Raw genomic sequence first — 27588 nt, 5'->3', positions numbered from 1 at the left:
GTAAACAATAAAAATTTTAAGCATTCCTTAAAACAAGCAACCAAAATTGTGAAAGCAAACTTTAGTGACTTAAAATGAAACATTTAAAAAGACAGTGTTTTTTACTTGGACCCACACTTCAGGTCTAGCTCACCAGTATAAAGATCTGGAACTGACATTTCTGCTCATTATTCTTTGCACCAATAGCACCAAAACCATTTGGAGTGGTATATCACCCAGCAATCAGAAAGCTCACTTGGGAAGGTGCCAGGCTTAATGGTACCAAGAGTCTGCAAACCATATACACATCCTAAGCAAAACCAGGTAAATTCACTATAACTCTACAATGACTGATTGATGACTTACATTGTATTTTTGGTAAATCCATAAACTTGGCCCTACGTTAAAGATTCTGGTAACAATACTCTTCCAGCACTGCTTAATGCTTGGCTTTAAATTCAGGGAAACCAAAATAGTGGGGAATTAGGCTGATTTCAGACAAAGGGTCACCAAATACAACGTAACTGACAAAAGAACTGTGGCGCCTGCACTTGCAGGAGGTAGCATCATTAGACTTGGGCTGCCAGGCTGCAACTGGAAAATGGGTTTAGATTATAGTAATACTGGATTATCAGTTTGAGAAACATTAAGAATGCCAACTGCCATGACCAAACTTATCTTGTAGGGGTCTCCATCTGAAACTGGAAGATAACCCACTTAGATTGAAGTCACTTTGTTAACAAGGAAAGGAAAGGAAAGGAAAGGAAAGGAAAGGAAAGGAAAGGAAAGGAAAGGAAAGGAAAGGAAAGGAAAGGAAAGGAAAGGAAAGGAAAGGAAAGGAAAGGAAAGGAAAGGAAAGGAAAGGAAAGGAAAGGAAAGGAAAAAGAGGAGAGAGGAGGGGAGGGGAGGGAAGGGAGGGAAAGAGAGGAGAGAGGAGAAGAGAGGAGAGGAGACCAATGGGACAGACAGGCTTTTTTTGGGGGGAGGGGGGCAGGGGGATACTTTACAATTCTCTCCATTTCATGGAGCCATAATGAACTTAAAAGTAGGTCCTATATAAAAGAAATTGAAGAGACACCACAGAATTCAATCTTACCCTTCAGATGAATACCATTTAAACATTCCAACAGAACTGTTTCTCTACTAAAGACTATTTCCTTAAAAGCAATTCCAGCAAAGTGGATGTATTTGGTAATAAGGCAGAAAATCAGAGGTGGGGTGGGGGGACGAGGACAGTCACTGTTTTCAAGATTTTGCTTTTAACATGAATATAAACCCACACTCATTTAAAATTCTCTATGTTGACTTCTTTATCCAATTATTTCTCAACTTCTAAAAATTATTTTTTAATTTAAGGTTTGATTGGCATTAATGAGACCTAATAAAATTTATTTTAAATGAACTCTAAGCCTACAATAATTTTGAAAACAAGACAGAGGAGCTTAATTCCTAGTCAAGTTAATTTTGGAGAAGATACAATAACCTCCAACACTTTCACAAAGAACATGCTGCTTGGCCCCCTTTTATATATCTGCAGTGAAAAGTCTGCTACCAACTAATAAGACTTTTCTTCAAAGATATATTGTCCCTGGTATCTGTGGTGCTAGGTAGTGGCTTCTGTGCTGTTGGAGGTCTTTGGTAGGCATTTAACTCTGGCCGAGGGGTAGGGCATGGGTCACCTTAACATTTCCCTGCCCCTACGGAGGGGCAGATTAAGGGACCAAAATATGTCAGAGTGAAGCTAGCAGAGTTCTAAGGGAAGGAAAGGGAACACCATACATGAGCAGATTGCTTTTCTAAGTCTCAGATTTCTATGATTCTATATGTAACTGGAATTTCTACAAAGAGAACAGAACTATCTCCATCTGATGTTACATGAAGAGTTTTTATGTGTTTATGAAATGAAAGGGAAACAAGAGGCCAAATTCTTGGGGAAGGCTATCTCTAACAAGTAGTATATAATAAAAATGAGGAACACTTCTGTTCCAGCCAACCTAACGTAGACTAATTCTTCCCTGCTCCTCCCCGCTAAATACAGCAGGTCCTCGAATAACGTCACTTTTGTTATAACGTTGATGGGAAAAAAAGAAAAAAATTGATTCCTGGCCAGGCCCACTCTCTATGCAGAGTTGCATGTTCTCCCCATGTCTGCGTGGGTTGTCTCTGGATACTCCGGTTTCCTCCCACATCCCGAAGACATGCACGTGAGGTGAATGTTAAGTGAGGGCTTACTGTGCAATGATACACTCTGGAAATAACGTAACAGACAACCAAAGGAGACAATCGCAAGTGACCTCCAACACCCAGCTGAGCTCACCAGCCAGGGGCGTCCCACAGGTGCCCCACGGACAACAAGCTGCCAGAGGAAACCAATTCACTCCCCTATTAGAGTGCCTCCAATGTGTCCAGGCTGGCAAGTCCACAATTCCTCTATCTGGATATTTTAAAGTGTCAAACAGATCATGTCTCTTTCCTGTTTGAAACCCTTCAGTGGTTTCTCACTGGCTCAGGATAAAGGTCCTCACTAATGCTTGCCTCCCTCTCAGGCTTCATCTGGAAAAGGCTTTGTCACAACTGAAACAAAGAGGGAATGCCGATATGATAGCAGAATAATGGCCCCCACAGATTCCACATCATAATCCCTGGAACCTATGATTTAGACTATGTGGCAAAGGAGCATTAGGCTATACCATGTTCCCCTGAAAATAAGACCTACCCCCAAAATAAGCCCCAGTTAAGATCTCAGCCAGATGGACGCATTTAGTACGTTATGACGATGTTCCAGAAGATGACATGATTGTATTTGAATAAATGTAGATTATTGGACAGGAAAAAATAAGACATCCCCTGGAAATGAGCCCTAATGGGAGCAAAAATTAATATAAGAACCGGTCTTATTTTCGGGGAAACATGGTACATGGAATTACGAGTGCTAATCAGATGACCTTGAAATAAAGTGATTATCCTGGATTATCTAAGTGGTTCCAATGTAATCACAAGGGGTCCTAATAAGTGCAAGGGGAGCCAAAAGAGAGAGAACCAGAGATATGGCAATATGAAAAGGACTCAGCGGACACTGCTGGCTTTGACAATGAAGGAAGGGGCCATGAGCCAAGGAATCTGGGCAGTCTCTAAGGTTGGAAAGGGAAAGGAAATGGATTGTCCCTAGATCCTCAAAAAGAGAACACAGCTTTGATGACACTGTGTTTTTAGGCCAATTAAGACCCATTTCAGCCTTCTAAATGACAGAGGTACAAGATAACAAATTTATCTTGTTTTAAGCCACTACTATGGTGGTAAATGTGTTACAGCAGCTGTAGAAAATTAATATAACATAGCATCTTTAAACTGGGCATTTATGACTTGAAAGTGGATTTCAGAAGAGTCAGATGAGAGAAAAAAGTAAGAAGAGGACAATCTTACAGAAATTAATCATTCTGTATACGGAAGGATCAAAGAAAGCTTTTGGTATATTTCATCAATTCTTAGACACATTTCTTTTATGATTTTAACATTTATAAATTTGTCTTATAATCTATTGCATCTTATATTCACTGTGGTCCAAGTGACTTGTCATTGCCTGAAGTCAGTGGGATAAAGAAATCATTAGTATCAAACCTTGCAAAAGAGATGTTAGTACCTAGAAAGACAACCCCACAGACCATGGCAGGCATTTCTCTGAGAGGTTCAGCCTCTCAAAAATTCTTGATGGTACAGAACTGGATGTTCTGTGGAAAATATAGCTATCCTTGATCTGAGATGAAAATGATTCAGAAAAGTCAGACTTATAATATGAAGAAGTTTTAACGCTATCTCAACTAATTTATTTCACATATGTATTTTCATATATGGATGTGTGTGTGTGTCTGTGTGTGTGTGTGTACAAAATTGATAGATGATGAAAATCCAGGTCTATAAGTCTAAATAAATCTAAACTAACCATTTAAATGAAAATAAAAATTGTCAGTAATATGAAAGCATCATATCATAACTTTATTGGCATAATTCTTTTCTTTCTAATTAGACACAAAAAAATAATGGAGTATCCTAGTAAAATCAGTGGTGTGTTGGAGTCACTGAAAGACTGATTAAAGGAGTGGTCTTACCACATGCTTCTGTGTTGGGTGTCTGATTTGAGCCCAAGTTTGAAGAGAGGAAGACTTAGCTAACAAGATTGGAAAGCATCTTGTCTACCAGCCTAGCCTGATTCTCAGAGTTCTGATGGAAGGGGAGAGAAAAGCGAAGACCTCAAGGTATTATCTCTACTGTATTCCTAATAGTCAAAAGATAGAAACAACCCAAATATCCATCAACAGATAAATAAATAGTTTATTTAACATACATATATATACACTGGAATATAATTAAGCCATAAAAGGAATAAAGTACTACTAATACATGCTAGACTGAGGATGAACCACAAGACATTACGCAAAGTGAAAGAAGCTAGACACAAAAGGTCATCTATTATATGACTGCATTTCTATGAAAAGTCCAAACAGGTAAATTCATAGAGATAATGAAAATGAGTGGTTGCCTGGGGCTGGGAGTAACTGCTTAATGAGTACAGTTTCCTTTTGAAATGAAGAAAATGTTTTGGAGCTGGAGGTGGTGGTTGTGCAACATTTTGAATGTACGACAGGCCACTGAAGTGTTCACAGTAAAAATAACTAATTTGGTTCATTTTATGTCATGTAAATTTCACCTCAATTTAAAAGAAAATTAATAGAAATTAAAACTTTGTTCCAAACCTATATGACAACTAATGTGATTCTGATTATTCTGCCCTTCTTCAAAAGGAAATGACTGATAATTTTCATAATTATAAATTTAAAGTTGTGTTAAATTTGCTAGCATCCAAGTTTCAAAAATAAATATGATTTCTACCAGAGGGTAAGAGGGGTGGGGGGTGGGAGATGAGGGTAAGGGGGATCGAATATATGGTGATGGAAGAACTGACTCTGGGCGGTGAACACACAATGGGATTTATAGATGATGTGATACAGAATTGCACACTTGAAATCTATGTAATTTTACTAACAATTGTCACCCCAATAAATTTAAAATAAAAATAAATAAATAAATTAATTAATTAATTAATTAATATGATTTCTATACATTCTGGAAGAAAACAGTTTTGTGTCTCTCTTCCCTATCTATCTTTAGAACATTCTACTCCTTTCAAAATGCTTGCCAAGAAATTACATTTATGAAAGCTGTAATTTCTACTTAGCACAAAGGCAGATGTTTTAATAATATATCTATAGTAAACTTTATATAATAATTTGAGTTAAACTGGAAAGCAATTTATACAACACATCGATAAAACATAAAACAACTGTGCTAAACACATCCAGGTGGGCACATCTTAAAATGTACTTTGTATTGGATTGATGGCAATGTTTTTAAAATGTAGACTAAGTTGGGTACGGAAGTTTCAGTTATACTGGCTATGTATTAATAGTCTTACAAAAAATAAATATCAGGACATTTCTAAAAATGGAGTACTTATTCCACACACAAAAGATGAATGCTATTAGGTTATTCCAATCAGCTCCACAAATGTTTATCTTTTAGATAAAATAAAATATACACACTGGGTGGCAGTTAATTTTCTTCTTTCTCACATACCCACACAGATTCATAGCGAGTCTCCGCATTTTAAAATACAGCTATTTTCAAACCTTGATGGTACTCCCAGCATTTAATCAAAATGCATAACTACAGCGAGATTACCTTAAGCAATCTAATGGCGGTCACCCAGCACGTCCTACTGTGCTCTTCTTCTGCACAGAGCATTTTCAGGTCTCGGGGCCCTCGCGCTTTGTTAGGCTAGAAGGCCACAGCACATTGTTTATCGTTAATGCATATCTTGAAGGTAACACCTGTTGAAATAAAAGCCACTAAAATTCTCCCATATATGTAAGAGAAAGCTGTCTCTTTTTAAAAGAAATTAAAAAAAACTCAAGCTTACCTAAAAGGCTGAGGCTTGCTTTATTCATCTATCAAAATATTAAGCCTGTACCTTAAAGCAGAATCCACAGTTAGTTGGTGCTCCATGTTTTTTTTTGCCTGCCAGTGACACATAAATATCACTACTGCCAAATTCGCTGAAAAACTGCAAATGCCGTGGTTCCTGAAAAAGAAAATATATGCAAGTGTTGACATAGGTACATATTTTGCACTATCTCTTTTGTATTTCTATTATATTACATAATTTATACCTCGGCAAAAATTATGGCAAATAATGTCACAGAAACAAAAGGGGAAGAAGAACTAAGTCACTATATCCTTAAATAACCGGGAGCTTGATGCAACATTATTTGAGAAGTGGCAACTTGTTTATACTTTAACTTCCAAAAAAAAAACAATACACCTTCCCATTCTAAAATCATTCCCTTTAACCACCATTTCAAGGATTCTGAGGGAGAGAAGACAGTAAGAATGGTTTTTTAAAATGTTTTCCTTGTCTGGGTTTCAAATAATGGTAGTTCAATAAAAGGAGGAAGGTGGATTAAACTTCTGCAGCAGTTAGAGAAGCAAAAGGAGAAACAGTGGATGATTCCTGCTTCGTTCAGAAACGACCATCCCTCATGTCTGTGTACTGCCCAACACTCCACAGCAAGCAGTGAGAGAGGTGGCATGACTATCTTCTTTACAAAAAGAAGGAAGCCTGCACCGATGAATTCAGGGAAATTACCTGGCAGTGAGATATGTCTGATTTTCAAGGCAAAGTGGAGTCATGAACAGCTATTTCTTCTCTGGAAAATCCATGAGATTTAGAACTGGTCATGGAAAAATCAATGGGTCATATTATTCTGTGATAGGTTAATAACTTGGAGAAGGGCTTAATTCCGGGGTTGAAGGTATAATCAAAACTGACCAAAACACATTTGTTCTTTAAAACCTTGCTACTAGTAGTGTGGTTCCCAACTGGCATCACCCAGAAGCTTTTTAGAAATGCAAATTTTCAGGGCCTACTCCAGACCTACTGAATCAAAATCTGCATTTTACGAAGCTCTCAAGTGATTTGTGTGCACTGAAATCTAAGAAGCAGTAATCTAAAAGGAAGGAGGGAAGGAAGGAAGGAAGGAAGGAAGGAAGGAAGGAAGGAAGGAAGGAAGGAAGGAAGGAAGGAAGGAAGGAAGGAAGGAAAGAAGGAAGGAAGGAAAGAAGGAAAAAAGGAAGGAAGCAAAGGAAGGAAAGGGAAAGACAGAAAAAGAACATTCAGCAATTTCAGCAACCGATTGAAATTCAAATCCAAAGAAATTTCAGTCATTTACCAGCAGGGTATTCGATCCCTGAAGATAGGTAGAGAGAGAAGTTCTATGTATGTCACTGTTTCTCTGTGTGTCCCTGTTCTTGGGCATCTCAATCTAATGAATGACTATAGCTCCCAACTCTACGGGAGAATAAGACAGAAAAGAAAATTGCTGAGAAACCCAGTCTAGGGCCCACAGCACAAGGGAGGAGGCAGGGAAAAGGTACTCTTCTTGGCATGGCCTTTAAACTTTATTCCTCAAGAGAAAGTGATTTGCTAGAAAAAATGTCTGATTTCTGTGAAGATGGAATAAAACCATCCCTGTCTTCTAATATTGTAGAAGTCAATGTAGATGAGTCATTTGAATGCCAGAACAAGGCAGCTCAAGAAACACTGGAAGGCCACAGAGGCATGTGAGTTTCCTCTCTTGATTGATTTTTGTTCCATTACTGCAGACATACCAAGGCTTACGCCACTGTAAGACTACAAGGCTGAGATGGCAAGGTTAGCAAAACCTTAGCATGCCCATGTGTACATCAGGGGGGAGGTGGGGAGGAGGGCAGGTACTGAGAGGTTTCTCTGTAAGTATAAGCCACAGTCCCATCTCCAAGGCTTGTAGCTGGTTATCTAATTCCCATGCAGCCTACATCTTTAGAAAGTAAAATAAAATGAGACCCTTCTCACAGAAAAAGGACAGGAAATGGTCTTCCTGGTAGAAATGTCAATATTAGGCATCAGATAACCTATATAATTTGTATCAGTCATAATTTTTAAGGTTATCTACTACCTCAAAGTTCTTATTTGAGGGGAATTTAAAAATCATTTTCATGTATAGACTATGGAACATGAGTTCGTTAGGCACAGGCTAAAGAAAAGAATATTGTATGCTAATGCACACAGCAAAATAAGACTCTGTGTCAAAAAGAGCTAAGGTCTGGGACTGAAAAATAGAGATCTGATGCTTAGAATTTTGTAGCCAAGGGGAAGACCATTGCATGGATAAAAGCATGGATCTAGTAGAAGGAAGAAGAGCTGTGTTGTATAATGGGTAAGGAGGGGAAGGGGGAAGTAAAAATAGAAAGGACAGTTGATTTCAATGAGAAAACTGTTGAAGAAGTAAGAATTTAGGAATTAAAGAGACATTATCATATCTTCAAGTGAAGAATTACTGAAAAAACTGTGAGATAAGCCTGATTACTGAATGTAGAAGCTATTTCTCTCTGACTTTAAAAGCAAAAAGATGATCCTGAACACATTTGTTCAAAAACAACTTCATACGTAATTTCATACATTAGGAACATTGGAAAAAGAGCAAGCTCATTAAAGTCATCAAGAAAAAGTCTAAAACCTTAATTACAAAAATGGATAATTATTTATACTACCGTTATTTATGATACTAAATTTGAAAACTGAATGTTCATGAAAAATTAGTTAAATGCATCCATATGATGAAACACTAGCTGTCAAACAATATACACCTAAAAATAAAAGATGTCTGTAAGGCATGGATTACTAAATTAGTAAAGCCCCATTCCATCACTTACAAATCAAGAAAACACACACATACATATGCACATATGGGTGCACAAACAGCAACAAAGGAAAACTGTATGAGGGAAAGGAGGACACTATGCAAGAAACCTTGAGAAAAATATGGAAGAGAGTCAAATATTACTCCTTTGCGGCTTCTGTTAGGTCCTGTTAGGACCACGACCCAAATACTGGTCCCCATCATCAACTGTGTTCTGAGCATTTCTATTTGGATGCTTCACCTAGACACCATACCCGTATATCTAGAACTAAGATCACTAGTATCTTATTTCCAAAACAATGGCCTTCTAGCAAACCTCCTGTTCCTGTTTATTATTAGATCACTTTCTGTTTCTTTATTTCTTTCTCTAAAACATTTTTAAATGCTTCCTCCTCTTTCATATCACTCAGGCAACAAAATCTGGGCATTTGCCATTTAATCTGGCATCGATCACATTCTTCTCCCTTCACTGCTCATCCCATGTTAGGTTCCATCACCTCCACCCTGGGTTACTGCAATTATCTAGTTATCATCTGTGCTTCTCATTTCTCTTGCTCCCTTCTCCTCACTCTCTTTTACTCTCTCTACTTGATTTTTTAAGCTCACTATGGCCATACTAATCTTACGACTTGATCATTTCACTCTCTTGCTCAAAATTTTTCACTTGCTTCCTATATTGAGTTGAATGATAGCCCCCCAAAAAATGTGTTCATGTTCCAACCCCCAAGAAACTGTGATTATGACATGATTTGGAAAACGGGTCTTTGTAGATATAATTAAGTTAACTTAATATAAAGATGAGATCATTTACGATTATGTGGCTGGGACCTAAATCCAATGACAATTGTTACAAGTGACAGAGAAAAAGGAGCAAGTCATGTGAAGATAGAAGTAGAGAATGGAGTTAGGAAGCCACAGCAAATAGGCACCTGGAGACATGAATAGCCAAGACAGTTAATCCTACTGAAAATTTAAAGGATCAAATAATGAGAATGAGAAGTAAATAACAGATGAACATTTCCAGCATAAATGAAAAGGAAGAATTTGAAGATGTAATTCATCTGTTGAAATCAAGCAAGTTTTATCAGAATATATTTGAATGTACCTAGAGATGTGGCAGGGAAATTACTGAACACCAACGATTATAACAATATTTGGAAAACAGCCAGAGAAAAATGACAAATTACCCATAAAGAATCAACAGAGTTGTCACTGACAACAGATGCATGAAAAGAGAATTAAAATAACCTCATGAAAATTCTCAAAAGTAGTTTTACTTGAAAGAAATCAATGCATTACATAAAACATCAACACTTATAAAACATACACCATATGGCAGAGTCTACATCAACTAGACTACACAGACACAGAGCGAATAGTGCTGAGCACTGTGGGAATTACAGGTCTGAGTGGTTATGTATGTGTGCATGGACAGCTGCACGTTTGTCTACGTAACTGTATACGTAGGTATGCATACACAAGCACACAAATACACCCACACTTGATCACAACATAACTTCCCCTAGTTCACAATCTAGCTCACAAGACAAAACTGACACACACAAAGGAATTAAAGAGCAATTACGGACTCAGCTGAGTGTCAATAACTCTATCAACATCAACACAAGTTCAGAAGTGGGTAAGATCAGTAGTATGACCTGGAATAAAAAGAAAAGGTATGAACTACATTGGGCCTCAAAGTCTGCACTCTAGGGTAAGATGAAAGGGGGTGAATTCCGAGTGAGGAAAAAGTGAGCGGAGTATGTGGTACTGAAATAAGAGCAGCTAGCTTCCCTCAAAGAATGTTCAACTGGTGGGAAATAAAGCTGAAGAGTTAGTTTTTAAACAGATTATGGAAAAGGTAGGGAATCTAGGAAAATTACCAACTCTTGAGATCCAGTAATAAAGTATTAAATAAAACCAATTTTAACTTACAACTTACGTATGACTCATAACACATCACTGATATTTCCAATTACCTTTGATGTCCCTTTAGTAGAAAAATATAAACCAGATCTTCTTAGAAGGAAGTAAATCTTTTTCCAGGACTTCTTTCCCTGTTCTTTTGCATGTAAGAAGCCATGGATTTCAGGATATGTGCTTGAACTCAGAAACATCTAGAAAAAAAATTAGACACTCTCATACTGGTTTTGAATCAATGATATTGTAGTCTTATACACTAATCATGTCAAGATTTCAAATATGAACATGTAAAATCTAACAGTGTGAATACCACTTATATACCATCACAAAAATGACAAAACATACACAACATAAAAATAAATCAGTCTGTTGATAACCTGAGGCAAGTTTCAAATGAAAATATATTCACAAAATATACATTCTAAGTTATCAGTACTGAACCAAACACCAAAATTATAAGCTACTTGTCCATTTGAAAAGCTGGACTTCATCTATGGAGTAAAGGCCTGATATTTTCATCCTTTTCTATGGTTTTCGCTGAGAGCCTATCAATCTCATCTTCATATGGTGTAAGATCATAATCCTGACTTCAATCATTCAGTTATTAAGAAAGTTAAGTGAAGTTCACCTCTTTAATAAGGGTAAAGCAAACAATCTCTTCTCCGCATTCTATGGTTCTCAGTTGTGAGTAGAGATGGCTTGTTGTGCTTTTCAAAGAGAACTATAACAACATCTTCCATCCCACGTGCTTTTCTGCAAAATGATCTGATCTTGCCACTGAAGCATAAAGAGGTGAAGTCTGTTTCGCCACCTCTCTTGAATCTGGGCAAGGCTTGTGACTGCTCTGACCCATAGAACATGGAAGAAGTGACAGCCAGTTCTAATCCTACCGTGTTTCCCCGAAAACAAGACCTAGCCAGACCACCAGCTCTACTGCATCTTTTGGAGCAAAATTTAATACAAGACCCAGTATTATGCTATATTATATTATACCCGGTCTTATATTAAAATAAGACCAGGTCTTATATTAATTTTTGCTCCAAAAGACACATTAAAGCTGATGGTCCGGCTAGGTCTTATTTTTGGGGAAACACGGTTGTCCTTAACTAGCCTGACGGATTCCATGATTTAACTCTTGGAAGCTACTTGTCACATGAGAAATGTGATTACCCTGACAGAGCTATGTTGTGAGAAGCCCAATGGAAGAGCCCTGCAGGTTGAGACACCACGTGGACACAGACAGAGTATCGGGCACACGTAGTGAAAAACCAACTTATAAGGGGTTCTTCAACCCCTCTGTGAATCAGTGTGTCTCAGAGATGACCCACCTAGCTAAACCCTTCCCAAATTCCTGACCCACAAAATTGTAGGCAAGATGTGAGTGAATACTTAAGCCATTAACATTTGGAATAGTTTGTCACAAAGTAATAATTAACTGAGACAAGTGTTGGTCAGGAAAATGAGAATGAAAAGGAATAGCTCTATCTGAGTGGTTGTGCTAAGCATCCTTAATAAGGCAGCAGAAATGCATTAGCATCTCATTAAAAGAAGAAAATAAAAATCCCTATGAATAAACAAATACAAAATGGAAAAACCGAAGGTAACAGAAATTATTAGCTAAAACAATGTACATATTTAAAAGGCTACGAAGGGAACTGCTGATAGGAGATATTTATGTTTTTTAAGTAAATTACTAAAAACAACTTTAACTTAATGAGCCACAGATATTAATTAATTGGCATGCAAAACAGGCAAGTAGGTTTTTTAGTTTGAGTGCTTTCCAAGTTATTAAACCAAACCAATTAAATTTTTAAAAAGGGAGTCACAGAGGTCGCACTAGAAAAAGAAGAAATGTTTTAAAAACTGGAAACATTGCCTCAGTGGAGAGAAGAGGTCAAGGGCACATGCAGGACTATGTGATTCCAAAGCTCTCGTTTTTCTTGTTTTTATAATTTAACATTAAAGGAATTATAGGAGAATTTGGAGAAGGAGATGGAAGAAAAACTGCAATCCACCAAGCTATCATAATTCAGTGGGGAGGCACTGAGAAGGACGGAGAGTTGGGGTGCTGAGGCCCTGCTGCTGCTGCCATTCACCCTAATATTCTGATGGGGTATTTGTGAAAACCCGGTAAGCTTATAAGTAGCTTTTAGAAAAATCTCTTGAGACTAATTATATTTTTAAAGTATTTTCAAGTGCAAATGTGAAATATAACCTATTAAAAAGCGCACAGCAAACGAATCTGTGACACCCAACATATTTACCAATATATTTAAGTACCAATATATTTAAAACAGTATCTATAATGAAAGTAGTAAAAGTTTTCTTCATTAAAGAATAAGTGAGTGGGTTTGGGGATGCCTGGGACTTAGCTCCAACAGCAACCATTACAAAGATATTATTCAACAAAAACCTGGTAACAACTATAGAGCTTCTGACGTGAAATCTGTTAATCTATCAAAAATAAAGTAAAATAACTGAAATTCTTTTATTTTAATGGAAATGACTTGGAAAAGTATCACCTAAAGCTACTGCTAGTTTGGAAAAAATGAGCCCAATAAATGCAAAAGTAAGGAGATTTTTAATTAAATAACCCGAACTTTTAATTCAGCTAAGATATTTCACAATTCTAGTCCGGTATTTCCATGATAGCTATTACAAATGTTAGTGCATGAAATATATTCTGTATCTTTTTCTTTCATTTAATTATAGATATTTCATCACAAACAGCATTGAGGACACTTATCACAAAAGTTAATAGTAAATATCTGTTAGTAAAATGTTTAAATTAACTGGGAATTTGGATTTTTCAAAAGACTAACATATCTTTAAACACATCACAGAGAAAAGCTCTGCAAAGTTTCCTTTCATGATGCATATTTTTCAAATGTTTAAAACCCTTTGACAGTTGACCAAAACTCGGAAGAATAATATTGTTAGGGGCCTTACTGATTTAGGGAATTCTTTATCCACATTTTGCTCTTTTCTGTTTAGTTTCATCTCCAGCAAAAATTAATCATTAAAGGCATAACATTTCAAAATCTGGGCATTTCTAAATATGGACCTTAAAGTTTCCCTTTATTGTATTATTACTTACACATTTTAATGAAAATATGTTTTACCTGCAAAATCTGTGTGGGGGATATTTCACCATTGGTTTCAGTTGCAAAAGACAGCATATGCTCTGGAAAAAAATACTGACGAAAAGATACAGGTTACATTATCCCAAAACCCATGCTAGAAAAAGATTCAACTATGACCATCACAGTAATCTCAAACAAATGTTCTTTAAATCAGTGTGTTGAAAATTCACCCCAAGTGCTTTTAAAAATGCCACGCCCTGGACTCTACCTTCAGGTATCTTAATGAGAAGCTAAGAGTAGGGCCCAAAGCGCAGCAAACACCCTTAGATGATGCTGGTGCAGAGAGATCCACGTACCTCCAGTTACAAAACATTGCCCTTAGGTTGACAGTGTGCTTGCTCCCATATCTCTTCCCTGCGTCCTGCAACCACTCTAGCAGGTACTAAAGGACCATTAAGTCAATTTTATAAAGTCAAGGCTCATAGAAGGAAAGGGTATACTCAAGGTCATAGCCCAGTGTAGAGGAGCCAGGATTTAAATTAGGGCCAGGTCGCTAACAGTCCTTTCCACCTACGATTTTTCCAAACTTATTTAACCATAAAATTCACTCACAGAGGTTGTCTGAAATAGGAATTCCTAGGCCTCGTTTCTGAAGTGTCTGATTCAGTAGGTCCAGGTAGGTCCTGGACCCTCCCCCTCCCCCAGGTAATTTTTAATGATCAGACACCCTTGGGAAAATATATTCTACTATACTTCCTCCAGGACAGGGTTTTTCAACAGCAGTTCTATTAATATTAACATTTGCTCAAATAATACTGTGTTGTGGGGGGCTGTCCTGTGCATTGTAGGATGTTTAGCTGCATCCCTGGCCTTCCTCACTAGCAGCCCTCCCTACCCCCAGTTATGACAACTAAAAACGTCACCAGACATTGTCTAATCGCCACCTCCCACCCCCAGTTGAGAACCACGGCTCTAGGTCTACAAAATGAATATACAACCTTGTTTAAATTAAAAAAGAAAAAGATAAAACCAAAAACAAGCACTAATCCATATGTCTTTATGACTTTTAAATTCTTGCTTTTAATAAAGATTCACAATAAGAAAACAGTTTCCCTTCAAATTCTATTTAATTTTTATTAGGACTCTTATTTTCTTTATCAAAGATCATCCCATTATGTTTCTACTAATAGGTTCAAATAAAAGAGAACATAAGAGGTCTTTCAGGGTTTGAAAATATTCTATTATGGTGAGTATCATATATTTTTCATAAAGGATCATTTCAATCTAATCAACCATAACTTAGTATAAAAATATGCTACAGCTGCAGAGACAAAAACAGTTTAAAATAATGAGCCCAGAAGCTTTTGTGACTTCTCCAGATTCCTAGTCTTCATTAGAATGTGACGTAACATTTATTCTTGTTTAAAGAGAACTACAGTGAAAATAATATTTACTAGACAATGCATTGCTCTTTATCTCATTTCTACTCAGCTCAGTAATTATTGCACTGAAAACAAAATGATTTGGAACAGCAAGACTCATGTCAACCTTAAATTTCTGTATAAATTATAACATTCCCAACAATCATCAGTCTGTTTTTACTTTAGAAATTTTCTTACCTAAATTTCCTAAATTCTGTTAAACTATCATATTTTGGAACCGGCTTGCGGATATCTAATAGTTCATTCCCTATATCAAATGTATTTTTTTCCTTAAAAAACAAGAAGAAGCAATAGTTACCCAAAACTGTGTACCTGAACTTCTGTGATAATGCTGACTAATCATTGTTACAGTAAGAACAAACTGTGACTAATTTTAAAGGACCAGAATTCTTACCTACAATTTAGCACATAGGGAATTCTGTTTTATTTATAGTGACTCTTTTCTTCACATAAAATAAAATTTAACTAATTCATTTATTTTTCATAACTCTTAATGGGGATTTCACTTACCATTGGGTTTTTAAAGAATTCATATTTGGCATAATTTTTTCTAAAGTATAGCTTATTTTCTTCTTCCATTCCCCAGTTAGATAGCACTTCAATCACGAGCTCATGGTCTTCTATTGTTCTTTCTGTAAAGAATGTTTCAGTGAGTATTTCAACAGATGGGTGGATGGATGGATGGATGGATGGATGGATGGATGGATGGATGGATGGATGGAAAGATAAGTCAGGTATGTAGACAAATATCTATCTATCTATCTATCTATCTATCTATCTATCTATCTATACACACACACACACACACACACACACACACACATATATATAGATTGATATTTACATGTAAATTATAAGTTTGATAACAAATCTGCAGTAACAATATCAGAGCTATTCTTTTTCTCCAACTCGTCATGGTGACAAAATTAAAATATTTGCCTCAAGGTTGAACAATTCGGCCCATGAAGAGATTAAAAATTCTGAAAGGTTCAATATGCATTTAAGATAAATAATTTGGATAGTTGACAAAAATTAAAATAAATGCTATGAAAGGAAATATTAATGCAAGTATAAACAATTTTTTAAGAAACCTAATTTCTTGTGGCACTTTATACTTTTGAAACTAATGTTTAGGCAAATACATTTTTTATTAACAATAATTAGGTAGGGTGGGAAGGCACTTAAATGAAGTAAGCAATGACAACTTTAAAGAGGTGACCATAACATGCAAAATACCTATTTAATAAGATACTGTGACATTCATAGCAATACTAGTCATAATAGCCCCAAAGTGGAAACGACCCAAATGCCTATCAACATAAGAATGAATATATAAATTATGTAAAAGCACACAGGGAATATATTCTACAACAACATGCAATTGTATGTGTGAATTTTACAAACATAGTATTAAATGAAAGAATTCACACATAAAGAGTACGTGCTACATGATTCCGCCTATATAAGATTCAAAACAAGTAAATCTATGGTATTGGAAATCAAGGTAATAGGGGTAGTGGGTACGTGAGCGGGGGTGTGAAGGGAACTACTGGGTATGGGAAATATTCTGTGAAGCTGGTTGTTGGCTGGATACTCGGGTGTATACAATATGTGAGAATTCATCACGCTGTCCACATATGGTTTGTTCACTTTTCTTAAGGAATGTCATACTGCAATAAAAAGTTAACGAAAAGTAACTGAAATTACTAACTCAAAACAGCCAAATAAGGAATACAGAAATCCTCTGCTTGTTTTAGGTGCTTCTAGGACCTTTTAAAAAGTATTTGTGTCTCAGAAATTCAACACTCAGTAGTGATCTGTGACCTATAACACCCGAACCCTTGAAAGTAATGTCATACTTAAATAGAACCTTATTCATCTGAAAGGAGGTTTTTGTGAGAGTGCTCAATGAATATGGATGAGTTTGAGCTGAGTGTGTATCAACACTCCAGGTTCTGTTCCTAACTCCGACTGCTCTTTTTCTGTCTCATTGACTAGCTCCTGTAGCTCTTTCTCCCTCCTAAGATGCAGTCCTTGGCTCAACTCTATTCTTCCCCTTTCTCTAAACTAATTCATGCTCCCCTCTTCAGCCATTATGTTTGTCAAGTTCCTTGAAGTGAAATCTTTGGCTACAGTTGCTTTCACTCACATTCCAGTCCTAAATGCTAGACTTGCCACCACCTCAAACACAGTTTGCCTAAAACCAAAGTCAGTATGGCAGTTCCTCAAAATATAAAATAATTCCAGCAATTCCACTTCTGAGTATACTCGGATAATCAATAGAAGGGAAAGCAGGGGCTGGAACATACGTTTGTACACCAATGTTCATAGGAACATCATTCACAATAGCAAAAAGGTGGCAACATCCTAATGTCCATCAACAAATAAATGGATAAACAAAATGTAGTATAGATATATAAGGGAGTATTTACCTTCAAAAGGAATGACATTCTGACACCTGCTACGACATGGATGAACCTTAAAGGTATTATGCTATGTAAAATAAGACAGACACAGAAGAACAGATATTGTATGATTCCATTTACATGAGGTACCTCGAATTGACAAATTCATGGACAAAAAGTAGAATGGTGGTTGTGCCAGGTGTGGGGGGAGGAAGAAACGAGGAGTTATTGTTTACTGGGCTGACAATTTCAGAAAGAGAAGGTAAAACTTTTCTACAGATGGATGTTGGTGGTTGCACAGCAATATGCATGTACATAGTCCCAGTGAATTATACCCTTAAAGATGGATAAAATGGTAAATGTTATGTTATGTACATGTTACCAAAATTAAAAAAAAAAACAAAACAACAGTTATCTTTCTCTTACCCTCTGAAACTGCTTTTTCCTAAATCCTCCTATCTCCATTACATGTTTCTCTATATCTATCCCATATCCTCCACTCCATTATCCCCAGGTATCAGGAAGTCTTCCTCTGAGTATCTTGCATACAACCAACAACCCCCTACCATTCCCACTATCACCATTCCAACTTAAAACTTCATCTTTGCTTAACTAATCTCCAAACCTCTACTTTCTTATTCTTCCAATCCAACCCGGACACTGATATCACAGCAAACCTCACGGAACATTTGTATCAGTGTGACCCCTGCTCAAAAAGCTTGTTTACTGCCCACTTGTTATGAGATAAATCTATGCATTCTGGCAGTTATAATTCATTCATTCATCCATGTACTTGACAAACACTACTGAAGTCCTACTATGTGTCAGACATTCATCTTGGGACTTGGAATTTTGTAGTCTACAAAACTAAAATCACTGCCGTGTGGAACTTTCGTTCTAATGGGAAGACATGGACAATGAATAAAATGTAAATCTTAAAAGGTGGCCATAAAAAATACAGAGGAAAAATAGAGCAGGGAAGAAGGAGAGAGGAGGGCACAGAGGAGAGCAGTCCATTTTCAATAGCTTGCCAGGGATGGTCTCATTGAGAAGGTGATGTCTGAACAAAAACTGAGAGAAGAGGGCATAAACCAAGCAGATTATCCAGAGGGAGAAAAAGAACAAAGCTCTTGAGGCAAGAGCAAGGCTGGTATGTTTCAAGTACAGCAATGAGGTTAATGTAGCTGAAGCTGAGTGAGCAAAGGGGAGAGGACCAGAAGACGCGGTTAGAGAAGTAACGGCGATGCACAGGGGGGATTGGGTAAAGCCCTGTCGTCCATAGTAAAGATCTGGCTTTTCCTCTGAGTTAGATAACAAGTCATTCTGAACAGAGAAATAACATGAACTGACTTCTGTTTTCATTGGATCACACTGGCTGCTGAGTGTAGAACTGATTTTAAAAGGCTTAAGGGTGGAAGCAGGAAGACCATTTAGTCGAATATTATAATCAATGAGGGGAGAGACAATGTGGCTTGGATTAGAGTAGTAGCAGTCCACATATAAGTAGTAGGCAGAATCTGGATATATTCTGAATGTACAGCCAACAGGATTTGTTACAAATTGGATATGGAATGTAAGAGGGAGAGTAGCTAAGGAAGACACCAAGGTTCTTCACCTAAGCTCTTGGAAGAATTGTGTTGCCATTAATGAGTTCAGAGCACTGTGAGAGACACAGGTGTGTATGTGGGGGAAGCGGGGAGGCAGAGATCCAGCTGTCACTGAGATATTGACTGGGAAGTTGTATCCCTAACAATCTTTCTGTCCTTATTTTGTCTACTTCTCACACAAACCCATCTGGTATTTTCAAGCTTTTGAAACATAGGTTCACATTATTAAACATACTATGTGCTAAGAACTATATATTGTTTGCAACTATAGTGGGAGAAAACTTCAATGTATTAAGCAAGATGTTTGCTTATTTGTCTTACCAATCTGTGTTTCTTCATACCAATTACCTCTCTCTACCGCTAAGAAAACAGCATATGTCCTGCCCTCAAGATACACTATTCAGAGAGGAAAATAATGACACAGATGCATTTTCTTTACTTTTGAGGTTCAAAGTAGACTTTATCAATCTTTGACAAATCATGCTTAGCCAATTCCCCATTGCCTGAGACAGGGACCCACCCTCCATTCTCTGGGAAAGGAGCTGGAGTTAAAGGATTAATGGAGAAAAGCGTATAGTGAAGACTAGGAGAGAGCAAGATGGTAAGCAGACGGTATAGATCCCAAGTGACCCTGGATCCTTCCGTCTTCCAGAACTAGAAGGCTTTCAGGGTGCGGGGCTGATGGGGATAAGTTTAATGGTGATGTGTGGCTCAAACCAGACTGGAGCCTTAGGAGACCTTCAGCCTCACGCAAAAGCCCCCAGACTAGCATAGTGGAGAAGCACCAGCTGAGTGCAGTGTCGATGCAGATGAGTCCATAGCATCCCGATGTGGGCAAAGAGCATGCAATAGTACCAACTGCCCCAGAAGAAGCATGGAAGGACCAAGAAAAGACCATGAACTTAAGGTCTTTATGTACAATCAATAAGAGGAGCAAGAGTTTCCAGAACATGAAGAGTGGGACAAGAGTTCGAAAAATATCCCCCCGGTACTTAAATGCCCCACAAGAATGTTGGAACATTGAAAGTAGATCCAATCCTTCAATTGAAAATATTTTAAACTTGTATGTAACTCATTTATAGAACCTGACTTTATTATGTACCCCAACAAGACAGAGAACAATCCATAAAGTGAACAGATTAAACTGTCTGTCATTAAGAAGGTACAAGACTGAGAGTCAAAATTAATTCAAGTTATAGAAATAAAAGAAGTTACATCCCTGTAAGTCTCAATCTGAGACCTTTTCCATTACTGTATTTAAATTGTATAATATCTGCAGTAGTCTGAATAATGGCTCCAATGATGGCTCTTTGCCCACATTGGGATGCTATGGACTCATCTGCCTCGACACTGCATTCAGCTGGTGCTTCTCCACCATGCTAGTCTTGGGGCTTTTGCGTGAGGCTGAAAGTCTCCTAAGGCTCCAACCTGGTTTGAGCCACACATCACCATTAAATGTATCCCCATCAGCCCCGCACCCTGAAAGCCTTCTAGTTCTGGAAGGGGGAAGGATCCAGGGTCACTTGGGAACTATACCATCTGCTTACCATCTTGCTCCCTCGCAGTCCAATCTCTGGAAGTTTAGATGTTACCTTATATAGTAAAGCCTTTCTAGATGTCTTTAATTTAAAGATATTGCAATGAAGAAATTATCCTGGATTATCCATGTCAGCCCTAAACCCAAATGTAAGTATCCTTACAAGAGAGAGACAGAAGAGATTTGACACAGACAGAAGAGGCAAGGACAATGTGACCACACAGGCAGAGACTCAAGTGATGCGGCCACAAGCCAAGGAATGATGGCAGCCACCAGAAGCAGGAAGAGGCAAGGAATGGAGTCCTGCTGATGCCCTCCGAAAGAGAATGGCCCTGCCAACTCCTTGATTTCATCCCAGTGTAATTAGTTTTGGACTTCACCTCCAGAATGGCTAAAGATTACATTTCTGTTGTTTTAAGCCACCACGTTGGTAGTAATTTGTTACAGCGGCCTTAGGAAACTAATACAATAATCTAATGAGCACATTTTATCTCCATTTGACAGAAAATTAAACTGAAGTTCAGAATAACAAACATGTCAGGACTTGAACAGCAGTCACGTGTCCGCCCCAAGTCCGAGCTCCTTCCCTCTGCACAGCATTGCCTGTGCCTTCACTCCAGTTCCCAAAGGCGGGGTGGGGGGCATGGTGTATGGGGGGGGTTGTCCCTTGCACCTCTGCTGAGTCTATTTGTATCCTGCTCATTCTTTCAGTATCACCTACAATCTCTCATGTTCCTGCAGTTCTCATGTTTCAATCACCTCAAATTCCTTTATTTTGAAATGTGTTAAATAAATATTTGCTAATTAAGTGAAAATAAACAACCACATTTTGAGTGGAAGGGGAAAAAAAAAATAATGGGCAATATTTCCAATTATATCAGTTTTAACCTCACATGAAAGTAACACAAATCACATGCAATTGGACTGCACCCAAAAAGGAAATAAAACAAAATGGATAGAAAAACCAAACACATTTGAACAGCTATGACAAATGTGTAACAAAAGAACTCGCATAGTAATATGTGATCACCAAAGAAGAGCAGAGCAGTCTAGTCAGGGTTTTACTGAACATATGCAAATAAATCTCAGCATATCAATCTAGAAAAAAAAAAAAGGGATATAGTATCTACAGAAAATTTCACAGAACCATAATACCAATTGTTTAAATAATGTAAAGTACTAACATTAGGAAAATATGCTGGTGATTTTAAGAAGAAAAATTTATTCAAATAAAGCTAGCACAAACTAGAGTATGTAAGAAAGCAAAAGACATACTTTCCATGCCTTCAAAGAAGATTTCTGGTCCTATATATTGAAAATTCAGATAACATATAAGAAAGCAAATAAAGTCCAGAGAATGAAATGCAGCCACAGGTTCTTACCTTAGATACTCACCTGGTAACAGAGACAAAACTTTCTTATTACAGAATCTGGCTTTTTAAAATTGTATTAAAGGAATCTTTTTAAATTGATGCATCCCCATCCCAATTTGGATGCACTGTCATATACCATCCCCCAACCAAGTCTCATTGTGGATAAAGGATTAAGGCTACAATAATCCAGATAACCCTAAGAGGCATAATTGATGATCAGTTAATCACATCTTACCGAAAATTACTGTTGTTGTTTTTTTAAAGGCAGATATCTAAGTAAATACAGATCTTAATAGGGAGAAAGTTCAACATGAAGATACGAGATGCCTAAATGAATTATTTCCTCTGAGAGGAAAAGAAAAATGCTAAAAGGTGGGGTGAAAAGTTACTAGAGACCAGTTTTGTTTTGCCTAGGCCCAGGCATAAAACATCATAACCAAGAACTAAGGAAGGGAAAACAGAAACAAAGGAAATTACTAGTCTAGATGGCTTACAATACTTTCTCTTGACTCTTCTTCTTAAGTCCCATTCTTAAACCAAGCAGATTTTAACCAACTAAGTAATCCTACAAATTTCTAATGTATTTTTTTTTCTTTTTAGGAGGGCGCAGCTCACAGTGGCCCATGCGGGGATTGAATCGGCAACCGTGGTGTTATTAGCACCATGTTCTAACCAACTGAGCTAACTGGCCACCCCTATAATGTATTTTTAAAATATCAAAAGAGACACAAATCAATTATATAACGAGGGGCCCTTTGCTGCAACACTTTAAAACAACGATTTTACAAACTATTACCCAGATGCTTTCTGAGTTACCATTTGAGAAATGACCCCAGATAACTTTCACATAGATTCATCATCATTATTTTAAAGACCTTATTTTTAAAACTTCATAAATACATCTAAAATACATTAAAATATCTCATTAAAACTTCAAAGATACATCTTTTTTTTTTTGAAAACTTTCGAAACTTTAGGCAATGGAAAGGGAATTACAAGGATGAATACCCCTCCTACGGTATGTAGGTAGGAAAATAGGAAAGACCACTCTTAATTCACTTCAACTTGGCAACCAAAAAGGAGGAAAAGGGGAAAGGAAGCTTCCAACAGTAAAAAAAAAAAAAAAAAGAAAAGAAAAATCTTTTTTGAAACAAAAACAAGTTTCATATTGCTTTAAATTTAATTTTTGTTTCTGACAGGTGTGAAGTCTTATAGTTACAGAATGAAATATTACCAAATAATGATAACGACATAAAATTCTGTTTTCTATTTAATTTTCTGAAACTTTCTCTTTAAGGAAAAAAAAAGAAGAGAAGAAAAAAGTTTCTTCTGAAACTGTTGATTTAACTTCAAAGTCTTTTAAAAAAGCTCAATCCTCCCAGTATGGAAAGTGTTCACCTGTGACCTTTCTGCCTGGATTTCTTTGCTGAATCTACTGAAAGTACGGCATGGGGCTCAAATAGAAACCTGAGTCCCTACTCTTCTCATCACTTGATAAGAGAAGAAACAAGAGTGGCTTTTACCTCTGATTCACCCAGAAAACAATTCTTTGTATACCTTTGTTACAGGAAACTCCGGGAGACAAATGGTCCTTGTACTTCTCTGCGCTAGGTAGAAACTACATACATTTTGTCAATCTTATTTTCAGATAAAAATGAGCAACCTCTGACCAAGCAAAACAAAAACTGGAGAAGCAAGGAATAAAATAGGGCTCAATTTCTAAAAGGTTCTTTAACCTAAGAAAACTACTTAATACCAGCAAGATCCCCCAGAAAATTGCCACTGCCAAACTCAGCTCCCCAAGTCCAATAAGAGGAAAATCTTGACACTTCAGCTTGAGGGTATAAAGGCCTTAATGGATCATTCTTCAGCAAATTGAAATCGTCCTCATATTAACTCGGACTGAACGATCACAACCTGTATTCACAGAAAGCCTATTTTTCCACAAAGTGTTTGCATATATATTATCTCAACCTAAAGAGCTTAAAAACAGCTTCCATAAATTCTAAGTTACCTAATACATCCTTCAAGGACTCAGAGTAAATTTCCATCTGGACATGGCCTGTGATTTCTTTGGCTTCTTTTCTAAGTCTCTCCCTTCTGTGTACATTGTACTGCATCCTCTGAATGTTTGATATAAATACCTTACAACTGAATACAGCTTAGTTCAAAAACCATTTATTTGTCCTAAATCCTAGGTTACAAAGATGTATGTGTACACAGAGTTCCAGCTCTGATGGAATTACTGTCTAGCTGTAATAATATGATCACTATTATTAATACAGTTGTGAAAATTAATATAGCAGTACAGAAGATAGGTACTTGGCCCAATCTGGGGCTTCAGGAAGATGTCTGAGCTAAGTCCTTAAAAATCTCTTTAAAAGTTAAAAAAAAAAAAAAAAATCTCTTGAAAAGTTTAAAAATTGTGCTTATTTCTTTTTTTTCTGATTACTAAAATAATATACTTCCATTACAGAAAATTTGAAAAACATGAACAGCTGATAATCACAATCCATCTTTAAACCTATCAATCAGGAATAACACTTAACATTTCAGTATATTCCCTTTTTGTCTTTTCTCTGGTCTATATGAGTATCTGTGTATATATTTTTCCAAAATTTATAAATATTATTTACATATAAACATAAAAAAACCATACACATTTCCAAAATTTTTTGAAATATACTTTTATTCAACCAGCATTATAATCTTATGTTTGCCCACATCAGTCATCAAAGGAAGAACTCCAAAACATAAACACAAGCTGCATAACTTACATCCTATGGGTATACTGTAAACTATAGCATTCCCCTATTATTATAGCATTAGGTTTTATTTTTCTAATTGATATAGTAAATAGTCCTGCTTCAATAGCCTTATACCTATTTCTTGTCCAAATATGCTTGTTTCCCACACCCATCCATGGCATGTAGTTGTGGGAGCATCACCTCCCAGGACACAATTCATCACTATCACTCCTAGTGCTTCCTGTACCACTCTGTTATTTTCGGGACTTGCCATTTCTTAACAGATATATGAGAAAGGGTGGTGCCAGCAAGTGTCTTGATTGACTACGGGTACAGCTTCTGAGCCGCAGAAGTCTGAGCCCAGGGACTGGGGATATGGAAGAGGCAGGTGTGTCTCCCTATCTGCTCTGGAAAGGGTAGATGGAAAGGGTAACTCTGCTTCGTAAGGCTGAGCATGGGATGCCTCCAACACGGGATGCCTTTCTCTCTCTCCTTTCCCTAAATTATGGCACAAGGTTGGCTGTCAGTCAGCTTTGATAGCTGAGGGTTTTCACTGTCCTTTGTTTACATAGGTATTTTTAGGAAACAGTCATTATACTTTGCTGACATTTTTTTACTAAAATTCCAAATAATCCTTGGAAGAAGCATAGCAGTTAGCCAGGTAAAAATGGCTGAGAAGGGATTTCCTGGGAATCTTAACAGCATGAGCAAGCAAAGCAAGGCATGGAAACCAGTGTATGCTGGCAACTAGAGATGGTTCTCTAATCTATAAATTAGAGGAGGGAGGGGTGAGGCACAGGGCGGGAGACAGGAGGGGGGCTCATGTCACAGGTGTTACGAGCCTTGCCAAGGACACTGGATCCTAATGCAAGGAGAATCTGGCCTGCATGCAGATGGGTAACTTTGGTACCACCAGAGGCAAGGGGAACAGTTGTGAGACTAATGGAATACGAGGAGAGAGATGAGACTTGAACTCTGGCTATAAGGACAAGTACCAAGAAGGGAAAATCAGCTGTACCAAGAGGCAGATTTAGTTATGAGCACTCTTTACTGGTTTCATATTTTTTATCTCCAACCTTAACATGCTACTAGAACACCAAGTCTCCTCAAAACTCAGGCCAGGGAGACAGAAGTCTCAGTAGAGAAGGAAGCGCAGCGCTACAAGTCTTACAGGCGTCACAGTTATTTCTGCTGGCGGTGAGGGTGATGGCAACTCTGGCGGCTGGTGAATTCCAAACAGCACAGAAAGAACAACTACATATCAGCTCCAGACAACAACAACAACAAACATTTGAGCCTTTATTGTAAAAGAAAAAGAGAAAAAGTGAAGTAGCAGCTTCAAAGCAGGTGGCTGTGAAGCATTCCTTCACTGCTGCTGTGCACTGCTTCTTTCTGAAAGAGATCACGTGGGTATCGCTGCACACATAAAATGGCATAAAAGCCTCCAGTCATTCATTTTGCTTATTAAAGCTACTCCACAATGATATTCACAATAGAAATCTTGGCTGTCCCCAGCAATGACACTACACTACAATTAATTCCTCTTCCTGAGGAGTCTAGAGGTATGCGCTTGAGGTACTGTGTTAATTGCCATGGCTTCATACCATGGCTTCAATTAGGAATCAAAATGGGAGCAAGACAAACATAGATCCCATTAAGTTCCAGAGGACTTAAAACTGAAGTTTTTTTCCCCCCACCTTCCTCTTAGCAATGATTATAAAAACAGAAGACTCCATCTGGGGAACTATAGTGACATCCAGTGGTTGTGAAGTAAAACACACCAGTTATAAAACTCAAGTTTATTACATCATGAGACAAGGGGAAATATTTGTTCATATACTGATATTTTATACTCAATGCTTATAAAATTGTGTGTCCAACTAGACACTCGTCATAACATCATCCAAAGTCAGGCAAATCAACGATTCATAACAAAGTCAGGATGTTTAGCTGCCTTCGATGATTTATTCCACCTATTAAAATTCTCAGCCGCCTTTATTAATAATTATGGGCAGAGGATATGAAATATTGATATTGTATTCAAAGTTCCAAATAGCCTATTACTATTTATGTCGTGTAGAAATTCAAGAACAAGTCATTTCCAATGTGACCTTCTTGCTCAGCCAAAATAAATAGCTGGCTCTGCTGTAAAGTGAACCAGGTTGGATCAGTTTGATCCTGATAATTTCAATACTACCTTAGTAAAGATTTATCTGAAAATGTTCTGGAGGGTTCAAAATATAAACTTGTAACATGCAAGAGAGATAGAGATGGAAATTTAAACAGAGACGACCCAACAACAGAATCCCAGGAACATTTGCCTGATCTAATAGGGTGAGGAGAAACCAAGAGGCTTTCAAGGAAAACACATACACTTTAGAATCTGACAGAATTTAGATCTGTGCAATATTTGACTCTGAGCAAAGTATTTCATCATCGAGTCTTTGTATTACTATATGTAGATGGAGATTAAAAAAACATACCTTGCAGCAGGGTTGCTATGAGGCGAAGTACTGAGAGCACCTACCAAGATTAATGTAAACCCATTCACTCCGTGCCTCGCACGTATAAGATACACATTAACACTACCTATCACACACATGCATTCATATTAAAAACACTAAGAAGACTGAAGTTTCTTTGGCCACAGAAAATATCACCCTGAAAACAGACTTTAGATTCCATAAACCTACTGTATTT

General features: G+C 37.3%; 1 protein-coding gene across 3 annotated transcripts in view; it reads right to left on the bottom strand.

The window, feature by feature from the left end:
• The window catches only part of GRB14 (growth factor receptor bound protein 14), a 115449-nt gene that overhangs the window by 10088 nt on the left and 77773 nt on the right, over positions 1 to 27588 (bottom strand). For all 3 annotated transcript variants that reach the window (XM_033112858.1, XM_033112859.1, XM_033112860.1), the window contains 5 exons: positions 15730 to 15851; positions 13817 to 13891; positions 10751 to 10888; positions 6005 to 6115; positions 5716 to 5811 (listed from right to left, as the gene is read on the bottom strand). In XM_033112858.1, coding sequence (XP_032968749.1) covers positions 5716 to 5811; positions 6005 to 6115; positions 10751 to 10888; positions 13817 to 13891; positions 15730 to 15851 — 542 coding nt within the window. The remainder of the gene's footprint in view (positions 1 to 5715; positions 5812 to 6004; positions 6116 to 10750; positions 10889 to 13816; positions 13892 to 15729; positions 15852 to 27588) is intronic.

The sequence above is a fragment of the Rhinolophus ferrumequinum genome, chromosome 8 (genome assembly GCF_004115265.2).
Source record: "Rhinolophus ferrumequinum isolate MPI-CBG mRhiFer1 chromosome 8, mRhiFer1_v1.p, whole genome shotgun sequence".
NCBI lineage: Eukaryota > Metazoa > Chordata > Mammalia > Chiroptera > Rhinolophidae > Rhinolophus > Rhinolophus ferrumequinum.
Note: the sequence above shows the minus strand (reverse complement) of the source record. Positions and strands in the feature narration are given on the sequence as shown.